Source organism: Sinocyclocheilus anshuiensis, unplaced genomic scaffold, assembly GCF_001515605.1.
Source record: "Sinocyclocheilus anshuiensis isolate Anshui unplaced genomic scaffold, SAMN03320099.WGS_v1.1 scaffold392, whole genome shotgun sequence".
Classification (NCBI taxonomy): domain Eukaryota; kingdom Metazoa; phylum Chordata; class Actinopteri; order Cypriniformes; family Cyprinidae; genus Sinocyclocheilus; species Sinocyclocheilus anshuiensis.
In genome coordinates, this window is record NW_015557091.1 from 2,048,812 (window position 1) to 2,061,442 (window position 12,631).

A 12,631-nucleotide genomic window follows, 5' to 3' on the forward strand; every position below is an offset into this window, starting at 1 on the left:
CTATCCTAACAAACCATACATCAATGGAAAGCCCAGCTTTCAGAAGATGTATAAATCTCAATTTCAAAAAATTGACCCTTATGACTGGTTTTGTGGTCCAGGGTCACATATATGTATAAATGTATACTAATTAAGTTGATTTAATTATTGCCATTATATTGTTATCAAATAATATCAAAGATGCCATTTTTAACTGATATTTACACTTTTTAATTTAATTTAATTTAATTCCGGTGTATATCAGAATATATTAGAGTAAACATTCCGTTAGCATATTAAAATATTTTTATCTGCTATTAAATTTAATTTAATTTTAATTTAATAATTTAAATGCTATATAATAATAATTATTATTATTATTAGTATAGTTATTATTTCAATTATATATGATATTATTTATTACGTATAATTATTACAGCAATTTTAAATTATTATAAATCATTATATTGCAAAATGAATTTTATATTACAGATTTTTGCTATTGAGATTTTTAGCTATTGTTAATAATACCTTATGATTTAAATGTAGGTTTTGCATATTGGTTAGAAGGACTTTATTTTCACATTTTCTTTGCTGAATTTTGGGGGAACATTTTGGAATTCTGTGAAAAGGAATTTAAATATGGAAAATGTGTTCATCAGAGCAGTTTGTCTTGATGGCTGGAAGCATAATCAAATTAACAAAAATAACAAATAAACTAACATTCAAAGTGCAGGGGAAAGTGTAAACCTTTGTGAAGTACTGCCATTACTGAATTCTTCAAAGAAAAAAAAAGCTTCTTCTGTCTTTATCGGCGCTCACCTCGTCGTTCCTTTTCAATATTTGTCAGAGGAAGTCCTTCATCTCCAGTGTTTGAGGAGAAAGACAGGTAAATCTGTCCTCATTATGTTTTTAAAGCTGTCTACTCGCAGCTGTGAGGGAATTATCCGTGCAGGAACAGCCGTCGTCCTGTGGACTGACAGGCAGAACAGTTGCATCAGGTGTGAGCGAGGAAACTCCTGAAAGTTGCTTCCTCCACGCTTGAGGTGTTGTTTGATGACGGAAGGGATCTCGACTTGTTTGAAGGAAATCCTGGATGCACAATGGATGTTCTCCATCTGTTGGTAGTGAAAAGTTGATGGAAGTGATTATTGTCTTTGAGGCAAATGTTCACAAAAACAGCTACAGCATTTTTAAAGGGATAGTTCACCCAAAAATGAAAATGCTGTCATTAATTACTCCCCCTCATGTCGTTTCAAACCCGTAAGACCTTCGTTCATCTTCGGAACACAAATGAAGATATTTTTGGTGGAATCTGAGAGCTATCTGACCGTGCATAGACAGCAACACAACTGAAATGTTCCCAAGTCCAGAAACGTAGCAAGGAGATCTGTAAAATAATCCATGTGACATCAGGGGTTCAACCGTAATTTTACGAAGCTACGAGAATCCTTTTTGGGCGAAAAAAAAAAAAAAAGACTTTATTCAACAATTCGTCTCCTCCGCGTCACCCTGTAGCGCCATTTTGGAGAATATCTGCTGGACGTAAACAGCGTATGCTGTTCTGTGTCAGCTGCGCCACACGGATACGCTGTTTTCGTTCAGATCAAATCACAACAACGTAGGAAACAGATCCAGCGTGACGCAGCTGACACAGAACAGCATACGTTGTTTACGTCCAGCGGATACTCTCCAAAATGGCGCTACAGGGTGATACAGAGGAGACGAATTGTTGAATAAAGTCGTCTTTTTTTTTTACGCACAAAAAGTATTCTCGTAGCTTCGTAAAATTACGGTTGAACCCCTGATGTCACATGGATTATTTTACAGATCTCCTTGCTACGTTTCTGGACTTGGGAACATTTCAGTTGCGTTGCTGTCTATGCAGAGTCAGAGAACTCTCAGATTCCATCAAAAATATCTTAATTTGTGTTCCGAAGGTGAACGAAGGTCTTACGGGTTTGAAACGACATGAGGGTGAGTAATTAATGACAGAATTTTCATTTTTGGGTGAACTAAACCTTTTAAGTTTTATTAGTTCTTTAATATCCTGAAATGAATCCCATTGATTGTCTTCCAGACAGTCATTTGTTTTCTCTTCTGTTTGCTTTATGCACCCAAACACTGTTGTTTGCTGCTCTGTTTTGGCCTGACTCATTTCTGTTTCTGCATGCAGGGCATCGTGGGAAACCTGTCCAGTGGGAAGTCAGCATTAGTTCACCGGTATCTGACAGGAACATATGTCCAGGAGGAGTCGCCCGAGGGTGAGTGAGCAGCGGGGAGGGCCGCCTACAGAGTGTTTGTCAGGGCCAGTCAACCAACAAGACCTCCTGCCGCGGAGCAAACTTTGCTGGCCATGAATTTGTATCATCTCATATGGTCATTTGTACGCTTTATTTATTTTTATATGAACAAATTCTTTTGGCAGCTAGAGATGCCCTGCAATGGTTTTAGGTTGACACTGAGGTTAAAAGTCAAATTTTAGACTTCAGTCATGATCTTCTTTTTAATTGCATTAATACACTACCGTTCAAAGGTTTTGGGTCAGTGAGGTTTTTTTTTTTTTTTAAGAAATTAATACTTTTATTCAGCAAGGATGCATTAAATTGATCAAAAGTGACAGTAAAGACATTTATAATGTTGCAGAAGATTTCTATTTCAAATAAATTATGTTCTTTTGAACATTCTATTGATTTAAAGAATCCTGAAAAAAAAAGTCTCATGGGTTTCCCAAAAATATTAAACAGCACGACTGTTTTCAACATTGATATTAATAATAAATGTTTCTTGAGCATCAAATCAGCATATTAGAATGATTTCTGAAGGATCATGTGACACTGAAGACTGGAGTAATGATGCTGAAAATTCAGCTTTGAGCACAGGAATAAATTACATTTTAGAATATAAATAATAAATAAATCAGTTCTTTGAAATTGTAATAATATTTCACAATATTGCTGTTTTTACTGTATTTTTGATCAAATAAATTCAGCCTAGGTGAGCATATAAGGGACTTCTTTCAAACACATTTAAAGGGGTCATATGATGCTGCTAAAAAGAACATTATTTGAGCGTCACACATGGTGGCCTAGAGTGAGCAGAGGCCGGGGGATGAAGTGAGGAACGGCCGGAGGGCTAGAGTGAGCAGAAGCGGGCGGGCTTGAGAACGGCGCGGCCGAGTGATTCGACGAAGGAGCGTTCAGCGGGCTTGCAGCAACCACATGTGACGACCCTGGGCTGGACTCCGCTTCGTCCACGGTGAAAAAATGTCACTGATCCCCTTTAAACGGTAGCATTTTTATTTAAAGAAATATTCTGGATTCAATACATGTACATAATTAAGACTTTGAGTTGTTCCTTAATTTGTAATAGGAAAGAAAAATTGTGTTGTAGTAGGTGATGCACTTACACAATAAGCCTATAAGGCAAGATTACCTTAGAATCAATGATAAAAAACTTGTTTTGAAAGTATCACCATAGAGCAAACCTAATATGTCTTAACATGAGTCTAGTATGATAAAATCACTTACAAACCTTTTCTGAGTAACTTATGTCCAGTTTTATCATCAAATCAAGCCAGTAAATTTAAGTATTGAAAGGTTAACTAAAGGATTGTATTTTATGTATTTGTATTGATTTTATTGATTTTATATAAATGCTAAAGGGATGATTTAGACATTTTTTAGCTCCTATAATGCACATTTTTGTATTGAAGAACGAATTGAGTGCTTTAGCCAAAATTCTAGCAGTACATTGTGTCTACATTATTGTAAATGAGATATTTGTTTTCAATTTTAAAAAAAAGTTTTTGTTTTAGTGAGAGAGAGAAAAAATAATTTTCAAATGTTGACAATATATTTAAACTTGCATTGAACCTGGAGCATGGTGAACAATAGCCACATTGCTTAAAATGAGGTAAAATGTTGAGTATTCTGGCCCAGTGGGTTTGGTTGGATGCCTGTATGCACATTGTGTTTCCCTTGAAGGAAGACGACGCTCAGGAGCCTGTTAGGACTTGTTTTGAATTCGGCTTTCACAGTTCAGTCTCATTCAGTCAGATTCTCTGCCTCTCTCTGACTGGACTGTGGCACCGCTGTGAATAATGTGCATTTCTAATGCAGTGAGAAAAATGAAAATCAGTGAATCGCTGTGGGGTTGGTGTTAACACACCTTTGAGTAGAGAAGTTCAGAGGCTAAACTAAAATATATTTGTTCTTCTATAATAGAAAAGACTACAAAATTCAGGAACCGTACACTGGAGTCTTTTTGTGATGTTGTTATATCACGCAATAAAGCAGAACAGAAGCACTGCCACGTGTTATTTTTATTGATTATATTTATATATTATTAAAAATGAATGCCAATCATGTTCTATAATAAAGCCTTGTGCTCTGACGTCTCTTAGAAAAAAATACTGTGATGGTACCGTGGTATCCAGTGATAGAACAATGGTTTTATAAAAGATACACTACCGTTTGAAAGCTTGGGGTTGCTAAAATGTGTTTCTAATGCTCAGCAATGCTGCATTTATTGGATCAAAAAATACAGTAAATAAAGTTTTATACAGTAAAACAGTAATTTTTTTGGAAATATTATTACAATATTCACAATTACAAAAAAATGTTCTGTTTTAATCATTTTTAAAATGTAATTTATTCCTGTGATCAAAGCCGAATTTTCAGCTACTCCAGTCTTATCAGTGATAAAACCATTTTGCTGCTTAATTTTTTATTTTTTTTATGGAAACTGGGTTTTTTTTTCCCAGGATGTTTTTGATGAATATTTTTTGATAATATTTCAAATATATATTTTTTTAATACATGTATTTACTGTCATTTTTGATCAATTTAATGCATCCTTGCAAATAAAAGTATTAATTTCTTTTAAAAACTTTAAGACTTGGTACTCCATGGTACTAGCATGTTCTTTGGTAATATGCCAGTATATATTGAAGTACCTTGACATTACTACCTGATACCACCATTTTATTATTAACCACTGAATTATTACTACAAATAAAAGTATTAATTTCTTTTAAAACCATGGTAGACGTTCCCTGGTTTATTGAAATTGACCCTAATTTCTGTTAATCTTAATTTGTAATCGGTCATTGACTCCTGCACAGACGAAGCTCTGCGTTTCCATGCCGATGCTCCGCCTCTACGATTTTTAATGCATCCTTGCAAATAAAAGTATTCATTTCTTTTAAAACCATGGTAGACGTTCCCTGGTTTATTAAGTGACGCTTAATTGAAATTGACCCTAATTTCTGTTAATCTTAATTTGTAATCGGTCATTGACTCCTGCACAGACGAAGCTCTGCGTTTCCATGCCGATGCTCCGCCTCTACGATTGCTCCGGTGTTGCCATGGCAACAGAGGGTCAGGTAGCCTACCACCACCGGAGCGTGTCATCAACCCTCTGCGTTTACTTTTGAGTGATGGCAGAGAGATTAAATGTTTATGGCCTCCTGGCACCAGCTGCCCCTCTGAAATCTAAATTAGAGATTAGAATCATAACGACGGATTCCTGAAGACCCAAACCAGGGCTGAATTTCAGAACAATCACAACGTCGTGAAAAGCCTCACACATCTCTGCTGGTGACAGTAAGGCTCGATTTCTTTTTGCCATTTTCTTTTTACCCTTTGCAGCAAAAACTGAGAGATGAAAAACATCTATTTTGCATGGCTCTCTGTCAAACGTCTGAATGAGCAGGAAACTTTGCTGGAGGGATTTTTGTTCTGTCCTATCTTGTTCAGACATGCCCTTTCTGGCTCCAATGCAATTATCTCCTACTTTAAAAGCTTCAGTGAATGCGCCAGAAAACAAAAGCTGTTAAATTCAGTTCTTTTCAATTAAACAACCGTTTTAGTGGTGCTTCTTAATGCAAGAATTATTGCACATATTTTAGAGTTAGAGATTTAAACTAGTTGATTTCTCAAATCGTGGATTGGGGAAAAACTAAAAGTGATTTTCAGACAGTTGCAGCCTGTTTTGCATACCAGCATAACTTGCATTTTCTTCAGTAATTAAGTTATTTTTGCATTGGGAGTGTGTGATATTGACAAAAAATTATGTTGATATTTTTTTGTGTTTTTTTTTCGATAACGATAATTAAACATTATTTTGCTTAGTGTTTTTTTATGCTGGTACCTTGACTGGTTTAGGCCTGTCATGGATAAATAAATATGACCACCAGTCTTAATGAGTGATTAATTGAATCATTCATTCAAATGATTCATTCAAATGACTGATTCATTTAAAAAACAAAGCAAGTGACTTTATTAATAGTCTTTATGAATCATTGACTCAAATGATTAATTCAAAAACAGATTCATTCAGGAATGAGACATGCAGCGTTTCTCTGAGATGCAAAAAATTAACTTTTCTTTTTTTTAAACTGTGTATAAAGTTAATATCACGTTTGCGATCATGCTCACATGCTCACATGCTAATATTCAGGAAAACAGCACTCTTGCTTATGTGATATTACTTAGCTATATCTTATCTTATAAATATAAAAAACAAAAACCCATACAGGGATATTTTTTGCTTTTATAACTCAAATTATATATGCATTCGAACTGCATTCTAGTAGTCTTCATGCAGTGAATGCTTTTGGACTCTCTCTGTTTGTTTTTTGCAAAGTGAGTGACTTGATAATGTCAGTTTGCATATTGTTAAAACAACAGTTATGATGTTATCGTAGACAATAAATATCACACATTGCTATTTTTCATATTTATTATGCTTGCAGGTGTATTCATATTGGCCAATATGAACATATTGTTCACTTTTTCCTGTTAGAGCAAAAACGATGCTGAATTTTACACGTTTTTTTTACTCGTTTTAATTTGCTTTTAGTCTCAAGGGAAGCATTGATGGAATAAAAATGGATGGATTCTCAGGACACAGGTGGAATAATTAAAAGTGTAGTGTGCTTGGCGTACTGGCTTTATGGACAATATCTCTCAGTTGATATGAGGTTGCTGGCTGAAATCTCTATAGCGTCATGTTGTGTTTCGTTCCGCTATTATTAACGTCCCTCAGCGCTCCAGTGAACCTCTTAATGCCAATTTACTCCAGGGGTCACTGAACTTGGAAGTAAAGATTTGCTATGTGGCACGAACTTCAGCAGCTTCCAGTCATACACTGTGCAACAAGCATTCAATCATTATATTTACCCAATAAAAACCCTCCTGGGAGGTGCTCAGGAGTGACAAAGCTCCAGAGTTAATGTAAAGGGAAGTCATGTGCTGAATGAACTGAACTGAATGCTGACTACTTTTTTATAGTGAAAGAGTATGCATTATGCTACATTGTCACATTTTCTCATCACGTTGCATGTCAAGGGTGTCCAGCTCTAATTGCTCTGCATTTTTAATTCGATTTTGTGTAATACCTTTTATCCTTAATTTTTGGCAGTCAGATCAAATAATGAATCAAAACATGTTTTAAAATAGTCAATCTAATCACTTTATGTTTATTCAGTCAAGGTCAAGTTAAGTTCATTGCATTGTTCATCTCATTGTATTTTGCACAATACAGTCCCCTCATGAACAGTATTCACTGGGATAATCAAAGCAGTTTAATTTTTCTTGTTTATTGCTTTAATAATGATTTGATTATTAAAATATAGTTATTAGTAATTGTTTTGATTTATATATATACATACATACACAAGTATTATTTATTTATCATTTAGGTTTTTCATCGCTATTTTTTACGTTAAAACACTGTTTTTAAATGAATTATTATAATTATATATATAATTTTCATGTAACATATTGATAGTTTATTATTATTTCTTTCATTATTATATTTTTACAGTAAAATAAAATTAATTTGTTTAGAATGAATCATTTTGAATATTTTATTTATATAAATAGAAATTATGCTAATTATTATAGTAATTCATTATTCTTTCAATATGATATATAAGTTATTATATACTCATTATATTTTTGTTTAATATAAAAATTGTTTTTATTATTTCTTTTACAAATAGTTTAAATATTTTAAATACATTTTTTATATTTCTATTTTGTTATTTAATTTTTTTTATAATATTATAATTCTGTCAGCTAACATTGTTACATAACCTCTGTACCATGCCACTGTAACATTCTGTGCCTTATTTAAATTAAATTCCTAACACTTTCAGGTGAAGGTTCAACCAAATTCAGCCCTTTTCTCTCCAGGCTGTTCATATATTCTACACATTGCCTTGCCTTTTTCACCTGTCATAATCTGCGAAGATCTCACCCTTCCTCTTTTGTCCTCCTAGAAGATTACCATGAGGCAAGTTTCATTCGTCTACACAAACTTTCCTACTATAAAAAAGTGCAATTTAATTTGAGGGAATCTCAATGGCATCAAAGTTCCATCAGCTTTCAGCGCCAGCGGCTGTGAGAAAGGAAAAAAAAAACACATCTGTTGAGAAGGGAATAAATGAAGGGTGAAAAATCAAAGTCTCAGACTCTCATCTCACTGCTGGTGTCGAAATAACTCAGATTTCGGATAAGGCTTGCCTAATTTCATTTGTTGGCTGATATTTCTTTTTTATCAGTTGATCTATTCTGTGTTAACCATGTTTCCATGTGCTGTATAATGAAGCAGGAGCGATGGGCAGCACTCTGATGGGTTTAATCATTAGTCATGTTTAGACATGCAAACACATTCATCCCAAACACTCATTTACACGCTCACTAACTCGTTGGCTCTTTCTCTCTCTTTCTCCATCTCTTGTCCAACACTTCACAACTGCCAGAAGGTATGCGTAAGCTGAAAATTAGAAATGCTTGTGCGTTCAGATTGATGGAGCTGAAGGGAGTTCCTCAGGGGTGTATCTTCAGTCCCTTAATCTTGATGGCATTGACGTCAGTGGCACACTGCCTGCTGGTAAATGAGCTTCAGAGAGGACCATGTTGTAGAAACAGTACAAGTAATGTTATTCTGTGTTCTTGCAGGAGGGAGGTTTAAAAAGGAGATTGTGGTGGATGGACAGAGTTATCTCTTGCTGATCAGGGATGAAGGCGGCCCACCAGAACTGCAGGTAAGCCTCAAGTTAAATATGAAAGCAGCAGAGTTATTATAGTTAACCAAAACTAAAATTAAAACCATAAAAAGTTGTTACTTGAAATAAAATGAACATTAACTGAAATGAATAAAAATATATATTACATATATAAAACGTTTTATTTCAGCTAGATGCAAGACAGTATTTCTCATTTTAATTTAGTTTAACTTGTACTAAAATAACTAAAAATAAAACTGAAATAAAAACAATAATAAAAACTGTATAGACATAAAAAAACTACTGAAAATTACAAAACACACACAACAAAATTACTAAAAATGTTACTAATATTAAAATCAAAACAGAAAATATATAAAGATAAAAACTGATTTAAAATATTAATAAAAACTATATCTCAGCGATACTAAAATAACACTGGAAAGCAGTGTTATTTTAGCATTATTTATATGCTATTACAGTATTTATTCATATTTCGATAGTAACATTTATTTTTATATTTTTTATTTTTTATTTTAATTTACTTTTAGTAATTTTATTACATGCTGTTGTCATTTTATTTAGCTTCTATTTAGCTATTTCTTTTTATTTCAGTTTTAGTAATTTTAGTTCTTCAACTTAAACTTTGTTTATTTCAGTTAGTTGCCAAGACAGTATTTCTATAAAATTTGTAAATTTTATTTTTAAGCTTTATTTCAATTAACAACAAAAATTTTAATAGTTTTAGTTTTAGTTAACAATTAGTTAACAACACTTCAAGAAATGTCAAATTTTTCCTTTAATTATAAAGCTTTATTGAAAACTATGATAAAATATGTAATAAAATATAAGTTATAGGAATAGTTTTAAAAAAAAAAAAAAATTTAATTAATTAATCTGCCCTCATTTCTCCATGTGTTTTCAAACTGGTATGACTTTATTTCTTCTGTGGAACCCAAAAGGAGATGATATGAATATGTTGTCATTAATACTTATACAGATTAACAGATTTTAAAATTAAAATACAATAAACTGATAATAGTTCACATTATGGCAGATAACCAGTAAATAGACAAATTAGCATGGAATTGTAATATTAGTTCATTCAAAATAAATAATTTCAAATGTTCCAAATGAATTAAGGCGTGACAACATTATAATGCACATTCATTTTCAGATTTGCTAAAAATAACATGTAACAGTGTTATTAAATTATTAGTGTTTTTATAGATTAACTTAAAGAGAGTGTTTAAATGGCGGCAAAGGTAAACTAATTGTAAAAATAGGGGAAATGAATGTACTTATTGGTCACTGTATGGAAAAGAGCAGCGTGAACGTTCTTGAAAATGTCTCCTTTTGTTCTCCACTGAAGAAAGTAAGTCGTAAGTTGGGTGAATTGTTCCTTAAAGGACATTTTCTGGTCATGTAAGGACATATAACTGTAGCTTTTGTGGATAAAAACTGTTTACATATCACCATGTAAAATACTAATGTAGTATTACACCAAATACCTTAATTATCTAGTTCAATTTGCAGCTCCAGGGCTACAATAATTGATGATATCCGAGAAAGGGAGATTTTTCACAAGTTGAGGAGAGCAGAGAACTGTCCAAATAGCTGCTAAAATATTCCACAAATGTGTCACCCAGTCCTCATTCCCCCAGCATAGAGCGGGACGCGGGGCCGTGTCGAGATGAACCGCTGTACTTACCCCGTGGGGCCCATTTCAGGGTGGCCCTATTTTCACATTTTGCTGCGGCTCAGTGTAATTATAGTCTGATGGTTCTCACGGCAGCTTTCAGCCGGGGATGAGGACTCGCTTCCTGAGTTGTGGGAATGGGGATTTCGAGTGAAACTTTTCTGCCGCTGTAGCTCCTGGTGGAATAGCGGCGATAATTATTCTCTGTTAGTCTGTGTTCCGTTTAGCTGGTTTTATGGTAATGCATAATTGATTAGAATGCAAATTACCACAAGAATTTGTGATATGGCCCTTCAAATTTCAAGCAGACGTCAATGAGTGTGTCTCAGGGCCCCGAAACAGTGACTGGTCGTGTAATTTATCCATGATTAGAATTATTCTCCTGCAGGTAATGGAAAACAAATAGAGGAATAACTCACACATGGGCTTCAGTAAACAACTAAGTTTGCTTAAAATTACCGAAACGTATCTTCCTACATTACAAAATATAACTGGCATATAACATGATTCATCTACTCAGTGGCTGTTTAGATAGATAGATACTTTAAATAAAATAAACATTAAATTAAAATAAAAAATATTTCTACTAGTTGCCAATGCAGAATTTCTTATTTTAATTTAGTTTAACTTGATGTAGTAAAATAACAAAAAATGTAAAAATAAAATAAAAATAAATACATGCATACATACATACATACATACATGCATACATAAAATAAATAAATAAAATTAAAAATACACACACACACACATATATGCATACTACCATTCAAAAATAAGATTTGTTTAATAAAAGAAGTTTATTTTATTTATATATTATATTATTCTAAATTATATGAAATGTGATTTTTTTTTAAATGCAAGCCTGTTGAATAAAAGTATTAATTTCTTTCAAAATAACAAACCTACCGACCCCAAATTGTATTAATTATTTAATAAATTTGTATTAATAAATAAACAAAACACAAAACAAAATAACTATAACTGCATCTAAAATTACAATGAAAATGGAAAGTAAAAAAATAAAAACTGATTAAAAATATTACTACATTATATTATAATATATTTTCATGTGGAAAAAAAAAGCAAAATCTGATAGCTAAATCAAAAGATGTTATTTAGAGATGGTTGGATTGATAAGATTTTGTTGGCGTATTTCAGTTTGCTGCCTGGGTGGACGCGGTGGTGTTCGTCTTCAGCTTGGAGGATGAGATCAGCTTCCAGACAGTTTATAACTACTTCCTGCGTCTTTCCAGCTACAGGAACACGGCAGAGGTTCCCATGGTGCTGGTGGGGACGCAGGGTGAGTCATAACACCATCACTGACTCTATTATTCTTCTGCAGTAGAACACGGGATACACAAAATATGATGTGCACTTGTTTTTATTAAATCCGCCATGGAAGTCTCGCAATTAGTCATCGTCTAAAGGTGACGAAATAGTACATTCGTCTTGCTTTAACAAAGCTGCAGGATAAAAAGACTCTTTCTTACTCATTCACCCAGTACTTGTTTGCAAATTGCACTTTGATGAGACTCATAATTAACAATTATGAACATGTAGATGCTGTACTGTCATTATGTGTGCCGAAGAGCTAGTTTAAAGGAATAGTACACCCAAAAATGAATATGCCATGTCTTATGCCATCTTATGATTTCTAGATGCCATCAGCGCTGCCAACCCAAGAGTGATAGATGATGCCCGGGCTCGGAAACTATCCAACGACCTGAAACGCTCCACGTATTACGAAACCTGCTCCACCTATGGTCTTAACGTGGAAAGAGTCTTTCAAGATGGTGAGATGCCTGATGTGATAACCAGTGTCTCTGAACGCTACTTTAAGTGTTAATGCCAAGTATTTATCCTCAGGTGTGAGTTTACTAACCTAGTTTGCAGTTAAAGGGACAGTTCACCCAAAAATGAAAATTACCCCATGA

At 33.6% G+C, this 12,631-nt stretch overlaps 1 protein-coding gene across 3 annotated transcripts in view; it reads left to right on the forward strand.

The window, feature by feature from the left end:
• The window catches only part of LOC107677248 (arf-GAP with GTPase, ANK repeat and PH domain-containing protein 3), a 180,975-nt gene that overhangs the window by 86,073 nt on the left and 82,271 nt on the right, over positions 1–12,631 (forward strand). For all 3 annotated transcript variants that reach the window (XM_016472074.1, XM_016472072.1, XM_016472073.1), the window contains exons 3-6: positions 2,156–2,243; positions 8,949–9,034; positions 11,856–11,997; positions 12,356–12,490. In XM_016472074.1, coding sequence (XP_016327560.1) covers positions 2,156–2,243; positions 8,949–9,034; positions 11,856–11,997; positions 12,356–12,490 — 451 coding nt within the window. The remainder of the gene's footprint in view (positions 1–2,155; positions 2,244–8,948; positions 9,035–11,855; positions 11,998–12,355; positions 12,491–12,631) is intronic.